The 19,314-nt window shown below is 39.8% G+C and overlaps 1 protein-coding gene across 4 annotated transcripts; it reads left to right on the top strand.

Annotated features, from left to right (window-relative positions):
* The first annotated feature begins 208 nt into the window (after nt 1-208).
* CFAP97D2 (CFAP97 domain containing 2) lies at nt 209-18,075 on the top strand. Of its 4 annotated transcripts, none has more exons than XM_081046277.1 (5): nt 209-391; nt 5,152-5,232; nt 6,183-6,301; nt 9,456-9,647; nt 16,989-18,075. In XM_081046277.1, the coding sequence occupies exons 1-5, from the start codon at nt 302-304 to the stop codon at nt 16,993-16,995; spliced, it is 489 nt and encodes a 162-aa protein (XP_080902403.1). In that variant the 5' UTR covers nt 209-301; the 3' UTR covers nt 16,996-18,075. The 4 variants fall into 4 exon arrangements, with proteins under 4 accessions (XP_080902403.1, XP_080902405.1, XP_080902402.1 ...); XM_081046279.1 differs by having other exon boundaries at nt 237-391; nt 9,465-9,647; nt 16,989-18,002; XM_081046276.1 differs by having other exon boundaries at nt 255-391; nt 16,986-18,002.
* Nucleotides 18,076-19,314: the final 1,239 nt, after the last annotated feature.

Genomic DNA, 19,314 nt, shown 5'->3' with positions numbered 1-19,314 from the left:
GAGAAAAAGTTAGTTGCAGGAGAAATTCTGTGACCTTATTCATGAGTATGGGAGAGGGAAGGGGTGGCCATCAAAATGGCATCACTAAGCCATTCAAGCTCTCCGAGAAAATACCCATTGGAGTGGAAAAATATTCAATTCTTTGTTAAGCACACACAGGCGATCCTCTTGCCCTCTTTCTTTCCCCCTTGGATGCCATGACGACTGTCATGTGATCCAGCAAACACAGACCTCTCTAGGGTTGCACCGTGGCCTGAACCATCCGCTCTCTGAAGGGAGCAGGTTGCTTTTGTTGATTGAGATGCACAGGGCACCCCAGCTGACTCTTCCCCGTGGCAGTAAGTACCTGCAGTGCACCTGGGAGAAAGCCTACCAGGATCACAGGAAAAAGGTAGGAAAGGCACGGGCCAGGCCCTGGCGGCTCAGGGTGAGGGCCCCAGAGCAGAACCCACAAAATGCCAGGCTTTCCCTGGAAACCAAAAGCTAATTTTCTTTTCAGAGATGGAATGTTTGAAATGACATTTCCTTAAAAGGTTGGTCATATATGTTGCCATACACTGAAAATTCTATTAAACAGAATTTTCTATTTAAACATTTAAATATTTCTATGTAAACTATTTCTATTAGTTTTCATGTGCCATCTTTTAGGACCATCCTTCCTCAATTAAGGCACATGTTTATAAAGTACTTAATTTTTCGTAAATGACTCAAAAATTACCATAAGACTAAAAGATCGGAGGGAACTTTTCCCCTCTCAAAACAGTATATTCCAGTGGTGCTGAAAAGCTGATTCTCTCTCCATTAGAAGATACATGATTATTTCCATTTTATTTGATGCAAATGTGGATGTCTTTTGAGAAGGTCACCATGTGTTTTCAAAATGGCCTGCTGTGTCTTCTGCCTGTGAGACCTCCATGGAGCCATCCAATGGCTCAGTGCTCAACTGGGCATGTCTCCACATCTGTGTTCATTAAGTTTGAGAAATGCTGTTATGAAGGGGACACTCTGGAACAGGGTTGCTCTGTGATGATCTGAAGTCATCTCCCCAGGCAGTGGACCCAAGGTTTCTGCAGGATAAGGAGACCCAGGCAAGCCTTTCTATTGCCTGGGTTGTGGTGGCACGGTGGCCTCAGGGAGGCTTGGGTGGCACTTACAGCAAGGCTGGCCTGGTTCCGCCACATACACACTTGGACCCTGCACCCACTATCCTCCTGAGAGCCTTACTGAGCACTCTTCAGCTGTTCCAGGGCTCACCCTCACTTCCTTAGACCTCCAGTCTTCCAAGAAATCTTGTCTGTGTTCTCTAGAAAATGCTCTGTAGTCTTGTTCTGCTGTCTCATGTCACTGTATGATTAATGTAACAGATTTATTATTATATCCAGTCTGTGAGGGTGGTGGCTGTGTCCTGTCACCATGATATTCTCAGTACCTAGAGCACACAGCACGCACTTAGATAGTAGGTGTTGCTAGAGAAAGATTATAAAGGGTGTGCATGACAATAATAAATATAAGTCACTAAGCATCACCTCTTTCAATAATAGATAAGGATGGAAACACCATGGATGTTTTGTTGATCATTTTTGTGTACCAGGGACTAGAATCTTGCCCTAAGATATAGGTGGTCAATAAACACCCCCAGGTTAAGTGAGTAACCAGGTTCTGTGCTGAGAAACTGTAAGAGAAAGAAGATTTGACACAGTCATAGAAAGTGGACAGCCGATTGAATGGAGAGAGTCAGTGTGTTGACAGTTGGCATGGGCCCCAGGTGTTGTTGGAGAGCATAAATACACACAGCACTGCTGCATGCAGCTCTGCAATGTCCCAGAAACACCTGGTCGCTGGGTCTAACAATGGAGTGCTGGCATACCCCAATATGGCTTGTGGCCATCAGCAGGGCGTGGGGCCAGGGAAAAGATGAGGGTGGTGCGAGGTGTTAAAGGGAAGGCAACACATCTCACACAGAAGGGAATGAAGTGAAGATGGGGAGCCAGTCAAAGAGAGACACTGGGAGCCACATAAAGTCGATGAGTCACTGTTGGCCATGGTCGACTAAGGAAGCTTTAAAAGAAAGGGCGGGGGGGAAGTACTGTGGGTGAGGAATGGGACAACTGAAGTACAGCTTCCCAAAGGGGTGGTTCCAAGTGAGGACAATACCTGGAGTCCTGGCAAGGGTTTCCTGGAGAGGAGAGGTCAGGACTTGAGGAAGTCAGAGGATGGAGGGTAAAGGGAACTGGCAGGGCTGTCCCTATGGCATAGAACTCATTTAGGGGAAGACAGGGCTTTGGACCAGACGCTAAAGGCCCCAGTGACGAGGGAAAACATGTGCCTGCAGCAGAAGGAAGGGTGAGGAGGAGCAAGGACGGTGAGAGCGGGGGCCACCCCGCTCTTCCTGGAAGCAGCAGTAAAGAACCAGCAAGACCCCTTTTACCACTCCAAGCCTCACCAGTAGGCATTCAAACTTGGCTCAGGACAAATTCTTCCTCCATGTGAAAAGCAGTTGGGGGGGGGGGTCAGCTCTTTAGAGTAATTTCATTTCTTGGTGCTTAACTGAGAACCCTGGGAATAAAAGGGTCTTTGATGCAATAGAGGGGAGCAAACAGACTTGGAAGAGAACACTGTGCCCAAAACCATCTCTAGAAATCAAGTACCTCATCCTCAGCCTGGTGTCTCAACAGAGCCTCGTACCTTACACCTGAACACACATTTATGCTGAAATAACTAACCTTAATAAAATACAAATTGCTATTAATGTTTCCCTAACTAATAAAATACAAATATCTCATCCCTAAACCAGTATCTTAATTAATAGAGAAACTCTAAAGGTGTTCTCTATAAAGTAAGAAATGAGACAAGGATGCCTACTATCTCTTACACTTTTTTAAACTGCGTTGGAAATATTAATCAATGCAAGTAGACAAGACAAATCAACTAGGCAAGAAAATAGGTATCTTTTTCTATTTGTAGATAAAAGGATTAAAAATGTGGAGAACCCAAAAGAACCAATGGATAAACATATAAATTGGGAAAAATAATTGATAACTTCACGTGTATCACAGAAAAAAGATTAATATCCTTGTGTATAAAAAAACTTCTACAAATAAGAAAAATGCAAACAACCCCATATATAAATGGGCAAGTGAAATGAACAAAAAGTTCACAGAAAAAGAATTGCAAATAGTTCTTAACCTATAAAAAGATTATCAACTTCATTTATAATAGAAAAATGCAAATTAAACTTGCACTCTAATACCATTTCTCAACTATCAGATTGTCAAAAATCTCCAAACTTGTTGGCAGTGCTCTGGTGGGTAAAAGGGCACAGCTCTGGGGCGGGGTTGATTTAGCAATGTCTAATAAAATTATATACCCTTTTCCCTTTATCCAGCAGTCCCATTTCTAAGTATCCATTCTAAAGGTACACTGGCAAAAATAGGAAAAGAAATTGCAAAAGATTCTAATTGCAGCATTATTTGTAATAGCAAAATGAACCCAAATGTCTCTCAAAAGTGAGGGAGGTGAAGAAATTACTATGTTTTCATACAGTGAAGTACTATGCAGCTATAAAAAGGAATGAAAAACATCTATATGTAGTGATCTCTAGAATATACTGTGAAATGAAAAAAACAACGGGGTGAAAAATGTGTAAAATATGCTATGTTTATCTAAAAAAGAGAGGATGAAAATGTATATATACAGAGGGTGCCAAAAAAATGTATACACATTTTAAGAAAGGAAAAAACTATATTAAAATTATAATACTCAATATATACTGATAACAAAAGACGAACACAAGTCATGTGTATACATTTTTGGCATCCCGGTATATATATACATACATCTATAAATATATTTACACATACACACATTATATATGCCTGGGGTGCCAAAAAAATGTATATAAGTGGACACTTTGGTCCGTGTTGCTCAAGCAGTAGTTCCCCGTAATCAGAAGTGTCTCGACGCTGATGGGAACCACTTTGAGCACCTCTTGTCATTGCAGAAGTCAAACGTGACTTGTATTCATCTTTTGTCATTTGTATTTATTACAATTTTAATACAGTTTTCCTTTCTTAAAATGTGTATACTTTTTTTGGCACCCTCTGTATATACATATACACACACCTATAAATATATTTATACATACACACATTGTCTGTATATTCTTATATTTTCAGAAATGAAAGAAATAACTAAAGTTAGAAGATTTGTCAATAGGGAATAGGGTAAAGATGATATAGATAGGTCCCAGGCCACTTAGAAAAACAAGTTGACAGATTTGACTTTGAAGCCATGTAAATATTTTACATATTATAAAACAAAATTAAATTTTAAAAGCATTCCAGAATGAGGGTGTTATTCAAAGCCTCCCACCATCTCGGCCGTTTGCCATCTCCCCGCTCTCCCCACACGTGTTCCATCACCACACACTCCATGGCTTTGATTCCCAGATGCTCATGCATTCATTGTAGACAGACTCAGCTGGTGGAGCTTCCCAATGCTGTCATTTTCAGATTATTAGCTAATAGGTCCCAGTAATTAGTGATCTATAAACAAGTATCTATATACAACATGGGGGAGTTCCTTTTAATTGCAAATGGTAATATATATAGCCCTCATGCACTTATTTCATCACATTTTAAAACATAAATTTCTTTTGTTTGTTTGTCTTTTGTTTGTCTTCTGATAGGAAACGCTGCAGGAATCATTTTGCAGTTAATCAAGATTTAAGGCGCTCATCCTGAAAATATTGCTGGAGGCTCAGAGATTAGAGTGAGGTGGATACAGGGACATAATTCACTGTCTTAAAGGCCTTTGGCAACAGAATACAGAATAGAAATGTCAGCTGGTGGTTACGGTTAATGAATTTTCATTCCTCAGTACCCACTTAATTCTCCGTTTCCACTTGGAAATGACAATGTAGGCTCATTTTTGAGGGCTGCCTGGTTCCTCCAGGGTATATGCACATTCTGAATGAAGTCCTGAGCCTCATTCAGAACTTTCTGCCACAGGCTGACTTGGAATCTTTGGTGCCATGAATAATAATCTATATATGTCCCCAGTGCAAGAAACCCAGAAACTGGGTGGTCTAAGCTCACATTAATTATCCACTAAAAGTGTGCCTGGGGTCCTACTGCCCGCTCTGTGCCGTAGGTCCGGAATGCCCAGCCGCTCGTGGACACCCATGCCCCGCTGTGTCTCCGCCACTTCCACCTGAACATCAAGAAGCTGAAGGTACCTTTCAGTGCTACCTCCCAATTAACTGTCATAGCTAACTAGAAAATGTCAGCTTAAAAACCCAGGTAAGCAGAAAAGGAAGACTCAATAAGGAATAAACAAATGGCCATCAAAGGTAAAATGCTGTCTAGGCAACCAATCAACCTCATCTCGCCCCAAATGGAGCTAGTGGGTAATTGCATGAAAAATCTTTCTGTAGTCTTCCATCATGTCTTAAGGAAAAGGGAGAGAGGGAGGAGAGGAAATTTGCATTGGCAATGTATTCAGTGCAGGTCTAGAGAAATTAATTAGCATCATTTCTTAATCCAGACCGTTTCATGACCACCTCAGAATATTTATTTCTTGGACCCTAAGCCATCTAGTGAGAGTAAGAATCACACAGTTATGATGATAGTAATGCCTCCAAAAGCAAAATGCTGTGTGCTTTTTATGTGCCTGTTAAGTAATCATTTCCTAAATGGGCAGAACGAAAGCTAAGTAACAAGTTTTGAGCAAATCAGCAGATCAACCAACTTAAAAACCTGAAACAAGAGAATTGTTATTTCCTCTGGGTTTAAATCTTTTCTCCTGCTGAACAGTATACAATATCTCTCTTACAATATAAAGTGACTTTCTCATTAGCATCACTGTCATAGGTCAGAGTTTGAGAGGATGACCTAATTTCACAAAGAATTCTATCATCCTCGCTGTTACTTCCACTCTGAGCATATGAAATTTGGCCCCATCCTAATGTCTTTCAATTCCTGGACAAAGGAGCCTGCACATGTCACCCTCGTTGCTGAAGCTTGCCACGGCAGCGTTGATAATATTTGAGGAGGCAATGTAAAACCCACAGGGTGCTCAAGTCAAAGGAAGTGTGGGGTGAAGGAATCCTCTGAATAAATGTGTGCAGTAATAGCATGGACACAGCTGGTGCCTCTAAAGGCTCCTTGTGTGTCTGCCCGCAGCTGGAAGAGGAGCGGCTCTCTGTCATTGACAGGGACAACTATCTGCTTCTGGAGAAGGTGTCCTGCATCATGAGGACCAGGGGACAGACAGACAACAGAAATGACTACACACACAGGAGGTAACGGGGCCCCTGCCACCGGTCAGCACCACACCTGGAAGGACCTAGAGCACTCGGCTCCGAGGTCTGAGCAGAAGAGTTGCCCATGAACCAGAGTGAGACATTTCTGTCCTCTCTTGAGAGAGTCATATGCCAGAGAAATCCCTTTTCCACTGTGGTACATGAATCAAAGTTTTACCAAAGACTCAGCTTCACTCTGGAGGGTTTGGGGCGGGTGGAGTGGGGTTGGGTGCACCCACTATCCAGTCCTGTGATTCAAACCTGGAGCTCTGGGTCAATCTCCATCTTCCTGGGACAGACTACATTAGATCTAGAATCACTCTCTACCTTAAAGACAGATATTTAATCTGAGTGTAAAATCATTGTTCAGTGCTGCTTACTTTAAAGCTGTAATGAAGGGGCCTACAATTAACAGTTAATCTGAGGTGTCACTCTGGGAGAAGCTTACCAAGTCCCTACTCCTAGCTCCAGAGCTCTGAGATTTTTGGCCAGGGGGAGAAGCAGGCCATAAAACAGAGGCTCCTTATCTCTCCCCAAAGGAAGTGACTTCATTTGCAGCAGAGTGTGGAAAAGTCCAAGCCTCACTGGACATGAAATCAAAGGCATTCAAATTGGGAAGAAGTGAACTGTCCCTATTCACAGGTGGTATGATCTGGCATACAGAAAATCCTAAGGAAACTGCTTTTAAAAAAATAAACAGCTATTAGAACTAATACACAAATTCAATAAGGTAACAGGATATAAGATCAATTGTAAGATACAAAAGATAAGAGACAAAAGTCAATTGTATTTTTATATATTTGCAATGAACAATGTGAAAATGAAATTAAGAAACTGATTTCATTCACAAAAGCATCAAAATAAATAAAAAAAATATTTGGGGATAAATTTAACAAAGGAAGTGAAAAACTTATATTCTGAAAAGTACAAAATATTTTGAAAGAAATTAAAGAAGATCCAAATAAATGGGAAAAAATCCCTTGTTCATGGATCAGAAGACTTAATATCGTTAAGATGGCAATATTCCCCAAACTGAGCTACAGATCCAATGCTATCAGATTCCCAGCTGACTTCTATGTAAAAATTGACAAGCTGGTTCTAAAATTCATATGAAATTGCAAGGGACACCAAATAGTCAAAACAATCTTGGAAAAGAATAAAATAGGAGGGCTCATGTTTCCTGATTTCAACTTACTACAAAGCAGTGGTAAGCAAGACAATGTGATACTGGCCTAAGGGCAGACGTGTAGATCAATGAAATAGAATTGAGAGTCCAGAAATAAACCCATGTGTCTACAGCCAATTTATTTTTAACAAAGTTTCCAAGACCATTGAACAGGGAAAGAATAGTATTTTCAATAAATGGTGCAGGGACAACTCTATATTAATATGCAAAAGAATGAAGGTGGACTCTTACCTCACAGGATATACAAGAATTAACTCAAAATAAATAAAAAAACAGAGGGTAAGGGGGGGAGGGCAGTGGGAGACAAGGGTAAGGGGGATCAAATATATGGTCATAGAAGGAGAACTGACTCTGGGTGGTGAACACACAATGGGATTCATAGATGATGTAATACAGAATTGTACACCTGAAATCTATGTAATTTTACTAACAATTGTCACCCCAATAAACTTAAATAAACAAACAAACAAATAAATAAATAAATAACCTAAATGTAAGAGCTGAAACTATTAAACTCTCAGAAGAAAACATACAGGTGAATCTTCCTCTTTGACTTAGATATGGTCTTAGATATGACACCAAAAGCACAAAAAACAAAAGAGAAAATAGGTAAATTGTACTTAATCAAAACTAAAAACTTTTGTGTTTCAAAAACACTCTCAAGAAAGTGAAAAGACAACCTACAAAGTGGAAGGAAATATTTGCAAATCATATATCTGATAATGGAATTGCATGTAGAAAAATGAAGAACACTTACAGACCAATGATAAAAAGACAAATAACTCAATTAAAAGATTGGCAAAGGATCTGAATAGATATTTCAAAAGACTAATAAGCACATGAAAAAAAGCTCAACATCATTAGTCATCAGAGAAATGCAGGTCAAAATCTCAGTGTGATACCACTTCACACTCAATAGGTTAGCTAGAATCAAAAAGGCCTTTTAGGGCAGCCAGTTAGCTCAGTTGGTTAGAGCCCGGTGCTCTTAACAACAAGGTTGCTGGTTTGATCCCCACATGGGCCACTGTGAGCTGCGCCCTCCACAACTAGTTTGAAACAACTACTTGACTTGGAGCAGATGGGTCCTAGAAAAACACACTTAAAATAAATAAAAGTTAAAAAAAAAAAGAGAAATAGACCTTTTGATTGAAGGTCACTTGATCCTAAAACCTGTGCTCCATTCTTCTCTCCTTCCTCCTCTGCTCTCCCCTAGCTGATCGGGACCCAGCTACTCTTGGTCCTTCCTCTCCAGTAGCTCCTTCCTGCATCCAGATGCAGCCACCTGATTCAGGCCTTCTTCACCTCTCACTTGGACCACTGCAGTTGGGCTCCCAATCGATACCCCTCCAGTCTCATTTCCTCCAATCTGTTCTTCATCCATTCTCCGCAGTGATCTTTCTAAAGCACACTTCTGAATGTGGTTTAAAGCCTCTTGGTGGTCCCCATTACCTTCAAGATAAGTCAGAACTCACTGAGCTGCACACAAGCCCTCCCAAGTCCAGCTTGTGTCAACCTCCCACTGCGCTTCTCTAGACATGTTATGCCACCTGGGATGTTGTTCCTCTCTGTGCTTGCTTGGTGACACCCACTGTTCTTTCAAGGCTCCGTCTCAGTGTCACTTCTGATTGCGCTCTCTTGCCTGCAGGAAGCCCTGAGCATTCCCATCTCTGTATCCCCAATGCATCTACAATGCCATGTTGCATTTTCTCCTCTACATGTCATCTCCCCTAACTGGCTCATTAGGTCCCTGAGTTCAGGGCTGAAGCCCAGCACCTCTCAATCTGGGCACCTGGAGAAGGATGGGCTCCTAAGTGTTTGTAAAACAAATAAACAAGAGCAAACACACCCTCTCTGGGAGCCCTTCCTGTCCTGTTGGCACTCAGCCTCATCTTCTTGAATGCAGAATGAAGACTCTGTCACAGCTTTAACTCTCAGTATTTCAATAAATATCTATGCTGTTTTTTGGAGTTTAAACAGAGGAAACAAAGAACAGGAACTTCACAGAGTGCAGAGAAAAAACAAAATCATTCTGGGAAGGATCACAAACTCAGAGCCATTGTATCAATCTCGAAAATGGCAAGAAGACTGGGCCAGAACTGAGAAGTACCAGGACACTCTCATGAAGTATCACGGAAGACAGCAGACATGCAAAGGGAAAAGGTACCTGTGGTTTCTTTTTCATTTTAAATCCATAGCTATCTGAAATTTCTATTCACTTCCTCAGATTCATCAAACATATGGGCTCACTAATTCTTTGCTGTTATTGGACACTTTATTCTATTGTCAACAAGCGTATGCCAAATGGTCACATCCTAATAATAGAAGACACAGAACAATGACTCAACTGATGAGTTCATCCACTATTTACACACACACACACACACACACACACACACACACACACACACGAGGAGATAAAAATGATCTCAGCAGATTGATTATAGGTTGTAGGAGAAAGATTTTGTGAAAAATAATAACTTATCAGGATAGTATGCAAAAAACTTCATTAGGAAATCATGTGATAATCCTGAATTAGCTGTCACCCACTGTATCCAGAAAAGCAAAGAAAATCAGTAATTTGAAAGAGGTTGCCAGATAATTTAAACTCTAAACTCTCTCTCTTTATCTTTTCCTTGTTGCCGGCAACATCGTAATTCTGAATGAAGAAAAACGGAATTTTAATTTTGTCATAAATTATCCTGCTTATGAATGTCCCAATGAATCAACTTAGAGTTGTAAAATCTTCATTCAATTCTTTTAGAGCCATTATGTTGTGGAACATTTTCTCAGATTGCTTGCTTTCCCTTGAAATCTGGTCCCTCATAGGGGAACATGCATGATATCCAAGATTAAATAACCACTCCTGGTCCCAAGCCCCCACCCCTGAGCATGCCCCAGGCCCACAGTCTCCCATCCAGCGATCCTCCCCCAAGGGGTTCTGCCCCAGAGGTCCATGCTGGCCCCACAGGCATTGGAGTTGGTGTTGGCTCTCCCAGAGCTCTTCTCCTTGCCTGGTAGGGACATCAAGAAGCCCCAGCCTTCCTGCCTCCTTGCCTTGGACATTTCTTACAGACTCTTGAGGCATGGAAAGAACAAGTGTCTTTTGCAAAAATGCATAACTAATAAGCAATTACTGATTACTAAGGCATTCAGAAAATTTAGTTTGTTTTGCAATTTGCATTGAAAACTCGAACACGTTTCAAATCTTTAGTTTTAATTATGACACAAATATTTCTTTACTGTAAAAAATAAAATATCATGCAGTACAGAATGTCTAAGTAAAAGGCGGGGTTTCTCTTGGACTGAACTCCCTAGAAATAATCAGTTAACAACTTGTTTGTGAACATTGACTTTATGCATTATTTGTTTAAACAAAAATGGGATCAGACTCTATGTAGTTTTCTGTAAATTGCTCATTTTATTCAATAATGTATCAAGGGAATAGTTTCCTGTCAGTACATAAAGATCTTTTCCATTCTTTTTTAGCACTTAGAAAGTATTTTTGTTCAGATGTGCCCTAATTTATTTAATTAGTCCCCTAACTATAGAAATTTAGGTTGTTTCTAGTTTTTCACTATTCCAAATGAAACTATGACAATCATCCTAGCTCATATGTATCTTTATACATATTATTTCTGCAATTTATATTCCTAAAAGTAAAATTGTTAAATCAAAAGGTATGCACATTTAATTTTTTGATACTGCCAAATTGCTGTCCAAAATGGTCTAGCAATTTGTATCTCTAACTTGCAGTGGCATCAAAATGTCTGTTTCCTCACACTCTTGCCAACACTCAATATTATGCATATTTTAGAATCTCACTCCATCTGATTTCTTCTATAATTGTCTGTTCATACCCTTTGATGAATTTCCTATGGGTGTGTCTCTTTTTGGTATTAATATGTATTCGTTAGTAACTGTTTATATATTACCAATGTATACTTTTTTCTATTACTGATGTCACAGATTTTTTCCCACCTTATTACTTGTCATATTACCTAAGTTTATTTTTATTTATTTATTGTTATTTATTTATTTTTTAATTGGGGAACAGTTGTTTTTCCAGGGCCCATCAGCTCTAAGTCAAGTTGTTGTCCTTCAATCTAGTTGTGAAGGGTGCAGCTCAGCTCCAGGTCCATTTGCCATTTTCAATCTTAGTTGCACAACCCACCATCCCATGTGAGAATTGAACAGGCAACCTTGTTAAGAGCCCTGGCTCTAACCAACAGAGCCATCCCGCCGCCTTACCTAAGATCATTTTTAGATCATCAGATCTGTCACTGTTTTCCTTTATTGCATCTGGTTCTTGTGCCATACACACACATAAGGGGTTCTCTCAAGATAAGATTGGGAAAATATTCTCTTAAATTTTCTCCTAATACTTTCATAGTTTTCTTGATTAATTTAAAATTTTTAATTAATATAGAATTTAATAAATACGGAATTTTTATACATTGTATAAGTTAGAGATCACAGTTCATTTTTTTCCTAAATGTATTGCAAGTTAACAAAATCAGTTTGCAATATCAAAAATTTTCATATTCTTCATACTTTATGCAAACTGCCTCCCAGAGGTTTACAGCAGCTTCCACTACCCACTTCCTTCCCCCGTTTCCCCAAGGCTTACACAAAGGCATTTCTTAAGTCCTCACCAGCACAGAAGAAGGAATCACCACCTTGATTGCCAGGAAAATTATGTCTCTTCCTATGAGTTCTCTGCATCATGAGGCCGTTTTCCATTGGGATCTCATGTTATTTGTATTGCTACCTCAGCTGTTGTCCTTCAGTTTATAACTGTCTAATTTGTTTTTTGACATCATTTTATTTTTAATACAGAGGGTGCCAAAAAATGTATACACATTTTAAGAAAGGAAATAACTGTATTAAAATTGTAATACTCAATATATACCGATAACAAAAGATGGATACAAGTCATGTGTATACATTTTTTTGGCATCCCTAGTGTTTCTGTGTCCTTTTACTTCAGGTTTGTGTCTTCCAAACAGAACACGGTAATTTTTCTATCTTGTCTGAGAGGCTATTCCCCCCTCAGTTTTATCCACTTACATTTATTGACATAAGTATTGTGCTTGCTTTTATTTCTGGTTTTTTGCTTGTTTTTGTTTTTTTACCCTCTCCCACACTCTCGAGTTTATATTGTTTTCTTTAGCAAATGTCAAGAAAATGCTTGGAGCCTATGGTTCAAATCCAGTCTTCATTCATTTACTTTGACTCTCTTGAAAGTCCTCTTTCATATAACAGGAAATAGATAAAGCCCAACAGATGTTAAGATAAAGCAAAACAAAGAAAGGGAAAACAGAAGCCTCTAGAAATAGGGTTTCCTGCAGCGTATAGCCCAGAGAAGGCGCTTTATTTGAAGTGTCACCAGCTTTGCTGAAGCATTTCAGGCTCAGCCCCTGTGAGGCAGCCCTTAGGAATGGTGCCTTGGCAAAGACGCTCAGTGCTTACAAAGACCAGACGGCAGGGGTCCAGGCCAGCCCACTTCCCAGCGCTGGGCCTCCTGGTGAGATTATCACTGCTCTGTGCTTTCCTTCCTCAGGAAAAGACAAACATGGAAACGCATAAGGAAACAACTGCCAACTCATTGCCTCTGGATCCCTAGTCAGAATTGTGATCTGAGTGTCCCACATCAAAAGGCAGTTCTGTCACCAACCGCTCTCATGCCCTGTAATGTTTCCAAGGCCTTCTGTTTCTGTGTGTCTGTGACGGAGGAAGGTGGTAACAGGCACAGGGGCAGAGGGACAGGCTGTGGAGTCCTTCTGTCCAAAATCCCCTTCCCTGCTGTTGGATCTGAGGGCTGTGAATTAGCAGGACTTGCTCTTTTCCTCCAGGAGCCTCCTGCCTCCCAGCCTTGGAAACATCAGGGGCTTAGTCAGCGTTGAGGTGGGGGTGCGGGTAGCAGGACACATTTTTAGGGGTAGGGCACTTCCCTTTCGAAAGAAAAACAAAATCAAACTACGCATTTAAAAACTGTAGGTTTAGGGAGGAAAGAACTCAGTTTTATAGGACAAGAAATTTGGAAAGTGGTCCAAAGAAACTCTAGTAGCTAGCTGCCCTTGACCATGGGTCTGAAGGTCAGATGCCCTCTCTCAGAGGTCCTGTCTGCTGGGTCAGGGACCATGCTGGTCCAGTATAGACAGGATATGTTACAGTTTACCCTTAAATTTCCAGCAAATATGTCTCTCATCGGCTTGACAACTGTCAATGCAAAAACTGTCCTTCTTCCCTAGAGACCAGATTCCTTCTCCTCTCCCCGAGTAGCTCCTCTCAAGGGAACACTACACTTTTCTTAATTTGCTGAAGGGCTGCCCTGTCAGCTCTCCTGAATGTCTCAATCATTTGTTTTTTGTTTTTTTGCTAGTTTAAATATTAACTTGAAAAATATCTCAAATATTTTGAAGAAAGGGTTTCAACTTTCCATCCTCCTAATCCTTTTCAAATCATCCTCATTTACCCCTAACTCCAAAGTGAGAAATTACTTAACTAATTTGGTAACTGCTTTTTACTGAGGGATGATAAGATTTCTATAAGATCATCCAACAAAATCCATTAGCCATCTTGGAGTTTACTGGAGTCCTCAGTGAACAGGAAATATGTATTACTCTATTCTAGGGCTTCAGCCCCAAATAACCACCCCCCACCCACACACACACACACACACACACACACACACACACACGAGGGAAACAAAAATAAAACAAACACAAATGATCTCCAGGAGCAGCAGTTAAATGTTTATATGATTAGTGCAGCATGGCACCACGGGGACACAGGGGACATGAGACTGACTCCAGGCTCAATCAGCCCCGTTGAACCTCCATTTCTAGTTTGTAAAGAGGGGATATGAACCACCACCTAGAACTCATGTCAGGGTTAAATGAGTAGCGTTTTCAAAAATGATTTTAAAAGTGCCTGGCATTTACTTGGCAAGCAATGAATTGTTTCTTTCTTTCCTTCTTCACTGTATGTATCTGCCACACTGAATAAAAACACTAATAAAAAACACTGACTAGAAAAGATATCTGAACCCCGTGTTCTTTGCAGCACTATGTATAATAGCCAAGACACGGAAACAATCTGAGTGTCCATCGATGGATGAATGGATAAAGACACTGTGGTATATAATATATATATATGTATATATATATATATATATATATGTAATATATATATAAGTAACGGAATATTATTCAGCCCAAATGATAGTGAAATCTTGCCATTATAGATGGACCTCAAGGGCATTATGCTAAGTGAAATAAGTCAGACAGAGTAAAACAAATACTGTATGATCTTTCCTATATGTCGACTCTTACAAAAAAACCCCCCCAAAACAGAAAACAGACTAGTGGTTGCCAGAGGCAGGGGGAGGTGGTGGGAGGTTGGAAAAATGGGTGAAGAGGTTCAAAGGGTTAGAAAAAAAGTAAAGACAGAGCCTTTAACATTTATGCAAACCCTAAATTTCTGCTTATTGAAAATCATTGATTAAGAACATGTGAGCAAGTAGTATCTTAAGACATTTACCCACCTTAAGGATTTAGTATGTATGGTGGGTGTGTGTGTGTGTGTGTGTGTGTGTGTGTGTGTGTTGGAGAAGTGGGTGTGGAAATAAATGGGATAATGAAAAAGTAGAGGATCCTGTTAAAGTTATTTCCTTTCTTTTATGAAAGTATAGAACCAGGATTAGAGTTACATTTTTACATAAGTAGTTGGAATTAAGAGTTTAATTATTAAAATATTCCTGTATCATCAGTTAACAAGTTTCATTGAGAACCTACTATATATTGAGCACTCAGCATAGATCCCAACAGGGATTTGTTATTTTAGGCTTATAGTTAGAGCTGAAAGACAATCTAATAGGTTCTATTTAAAGATTTTAACCATTTAAGATAATGGAAAAATCTTTAAGGTGGCTTATTTTAAGCCACAGGAATCCATCACTGTGTTTACTGAGGTGGCTTTTCAATTTACACCTTGAGCAATATACAGACTTTGGGAATATTTTGTGATTATATTGGCCACTCCTTGATAGGTTGTTTGCCTGATTATATTTTAACTATATTGTGCAAATAAATAAAACTCTAAGACTTTACCTAACACTTTAGTATGTGCATCACAGCCACCACACACTATGGAAGTTAAAGGTAAGCAGATAGTCTCTGGTGGAGGAGATGGCAGTGAGCCTTAATTCTTTTCAAGTGCAAATGATTCCATAGCAGAGAAAAGAACTCTAATCCACCTCTTTCCCTGAGAGACATGCAAAACTCGTTCTCACTACCCTAGACTTTATTCACAGATGATTCCCAGAACAGCCTTCAGCGAGGGATGAGGGAAACAAAAGGAAGAAAGAAAACAACAACAACAACAACTAGGGTTTGGGTGACATTCTGAAGTCACTGTACATCCAACACCAACAAGCAAACAAGGTTTAAAGTACAAGTGTAGAAGCACTAATTTAGTGTAAAAGTACTACGGTGCGTTTTAGAAAGATTTTCAACAAAAAACTGTAATAATAAAAGATTATCTGATTATTTAAATAGACATTTCTCTACAGAAGATGTATCAATGGCCAATAAACCTATGAGAATGTGCTCAATATTATTAGGGAAATGTAACTCAAAACCAAAAGACCTAACTTCATACCCACTAGTTGACTTGAATCAAAAGACAGAAAATAACAAGTGTTGAGGAGGGATGTGGAGAAAGTAGAACCCTCATCCTCTGCTTGTGGAAATGTAAAATGGTGCAGCCACTTCGTGAAACAGGCAGGTTGTTCCTCAAAAAGTTAAACACAAAGTTACCATATAACCTAACAATTTCACTCCTACCTGAGAGAATTGAAAACATACACAAAAACTTGTATAAGAATGTTCATAGCAGCATTATTTGTAATATCCAATTAGTAGAAACAACCCAAATGTCAATCAACTGAGGAACAAATAAAAAAAACGTGATATAACCATACAATGGAATATTATACAATCATAAAAAGGAATAAAGTTCTGGCACGTTACGTTATATAAGGTAAACGTTAAAATCATTATGCTTAAAGAACCTGGATACAAAAGGCCGCACATTGTATGATGCCATTTATATGAAATGTCCAGAATAGGCAAATCCATAGAGAGACAAAGTAGATTCATAATTGCCAGGGGTTGTGGGAAGGCGAACTGGGAAATGATAGCTAAGGAGTATGGGTTTTGGGAGGAAGGGGTGATAAATTCTAAAATTGAATTTGGTGAAAATACACAACTCTGAATATACCAAAAACCACTGAAAAATGCACTTTAAAAGGGTGAATTTTATAGCATAGAATTACATCTCAATGAAGCTGTTATTTTTTTTTAAATTGTATAATTCTAAATAAAGTAGAATTATCAACGAATTGAAACACTCCATTTCCCATGCATTTCAGTACACTAATATTTTACTGTCCTTGCCTAAGGAAGGTGTTTGTTCCAATTTGTATTTTTGATCCAGCAGGAACTGAAACTGAAGTTCAGCAAGGCCACATCCAAACCTGGACCCAAAAAGTGAAGCAGGAAGGACTCAGAACAAACATTGGAAAAAGAAGACAAGTCTGAGAAGTGATGATGGGGAAATGGCCAGGTCGCCATGGGCTCCCAATTCTCAAGCCACTGCTGGTCCCCAGGGGTGCTGGCCATGTCATCTCTACTGTTATCACACTGAGGACAGCTGTAAATATGCATGAGGCAGCACTCTAAAATGGTGTGTGTTTACACAATATACTTGACTGGATGATTTAGCAAAACTATTTTTGTGCTTCTTAGGCTGATAGCTGGAAACAAATTATGCACAGTAACATTGGGAATTCAAGAATTTTGAATTTAATTTTTTTTCTCTAGCTAATAACATTTATTCTGTTATGATATTTTGTGCTGTTGTGGATGTGTTTATAATTCCCAGATGGATTTGTATAATTCACCTTTAAAAACCTGTGATTATTACCTTAACACATATCTAACTAAATCAGATGAAAACTCTTCAATATGATAAAACTACAAGTTAACTCCAGAATACATAACCTAAGATGTAAAAGGAATCAGTGGGTCCTGGTTAGAGTAATTAAGTGTGGCTAAGAGTGTCTCACAAACTGCTTACTTTCTCTGTTATGCCCAGGTAAGATCATGCTTAACCTATTCCACAACAATTAATATCTATCTTATAGTTAGTGCCTCAAAAACTGATTAAAAGACTCATACAACCTTCATTCATTTATTCAACAATCTCTGTGTATCAGCCCACTTTATAATGAAATCCAAGTATAATTAATAGACCTTGGGGATGTCATCTAAGAACAACATTTAATCATTTATAATTTTCAGTTACTAATGAATATGGATGTCTGTGATTATTTTACTTATTTAATAATTAATTTATGTAATCCCAAGTGTTAGTGTAATTCACATCTACTGGTAATGAAAAAGTTAAACTTCTAAAGACAGTAGTAACTTAATAAAACTGTGATTTTAACACAAAAAAACCCAAAAAAAACAAACAAAAAAAACAATCTCTGTGTATGTGCCTGGCACTAGGGCAGCCTGGGACTCAAGATGAGAAAGACAGATGTGGTCCCCGCCTCATGGAGCTGGACGTCTTGGTAATGTCACAGTACCTAATTACTCTTCACTATATTTAATTAATGCTATAGATTTAAGTTGAATTTGCTACTAAAAAAATAAAGGAGAGGGAGATCTAAGATGGCGGAGTATATACACACTATGCCTGATTCCTTCCATGAACAAATTAAAATTACAAATAAATTATAGAACAATCAATCTGAGAACCACAGAAGTTTTATAACTAAAAATATAAAGATGCCACATTGAGACTGGTAGGAGGGGTGGAGACGCGGAACTCGCTAACCCAAACCTCTGTGCAGTGGTTGAGAACTGGGAGGGATATCTCAGCTGTGGAGGTTCCCACCAGAGGAGCCCCACACTGGCCTCCCCAGCCCAGAGTACTGGTGCTTGTAAAAGGAGCTCCCACAACATCTGGCTGTGAAAAACAGTGGGGATTTCAGCCATCTAGGTGGGACTGAAGACTACAGGAAACCCAGACATCCTCTTAAAGGGACCGTGCATAGACTCTTTCACTCCCAGGCACTCATCTTGGGTTCCAGCGGAGGGACAGTAACTCTGGGGGTGTCAGAGACATGTGGAGGAGGCAGGCTGAGTTGTGTAGCTGCAGGATGAGGGCTGGAGAACAGCCACTATTTTCCCTGTGTGAGGTTCCACTCCCACACAGCCAGGGAGGCAGCCATCATCTTTAATGCGTTAAGCCCAACCCCTACGCTTATGGCCAAATCTGAATCTCATTGGTCTGGTGAGCTCTGGGGCTCCCTGTTGATTCACTGGGACTCCGCCCCACTCAACTTCCCTAACACCGGAGGTACTTTCTCCAAGAGCAATCAATCCTGCCTGAATTGCAACTTTCCAGGAAAACTCTCAGAGTCTGACAGAGCCCAGGCAGGTAGCGACTGGCCTCAGTGTGTTTTGAGACTTTTGCTGAGTAGCTTCAGGCTCAGCACTGGCACCAAACCAGAATTTACATTAACCTGGTGACCACAACTCTTCCCAGTCTAGTGACTCCCTGAGGTTCTGCCTCACTTAACTCATGTACTACATGAGGCTTTATCAGTGGCTGAACCTTAAGGTGGCAACAGGCATTGGGGTGTCTTGGCATTTTTGTAGAGCTAGCCCAGGCCCGGTACCGGTGGCAGACATCTTCAGTTCAAAGCATGGCCTCTCCCACACACCTCCAGGGTTAACACAGGCAGTGAACAATC

This window comes from Rhinolophus hipposideros, assembly GCF_964194185.1.
Source record: "Rhinolophus hipposideros genome assembly, chromosome: 4".
In the NCBI taxonomy this organism is placed as follows: Eukaryota; Metazoa; Chordata; class Mammalia; order Chiroptera; family Rhinolophidae; genus Rhinolophus; species Rhinolophus hipposideros.
Note: the sequence above shows the minus strand (reverse complement) of the source record. Positions and strands in the feature narration are given on the sequence as shown.

What these genes read in the sequence shown, in the direction of transcription:
- CFAP97D2 (XM_081046276.1), top strand. Translation starts at nt 302, where the DNA reads ATGCACAGGGCACCCCAGCTGACTCTTCCCCGTGGCAGTAAGTACCTG. An exon ending in ACCAGGATCACAGGAAAAAG is followed by an intron (nt 392 to 5,151) that starts GTAGGAAAGGCA and finishes TCTGTGCCGTAG; the next exon opens with GTCCGGAATGCCCAGCCGCT. An exon ending in TGAACATCAAGAAGCTGAAG is followed by an intron (nt 5,233 to 6,182) that starts GTACCTTTCAGT and finishes GTCTGCCCGCAG; the next exon opens with CTGGAAGAGGAGCGGCTCTC.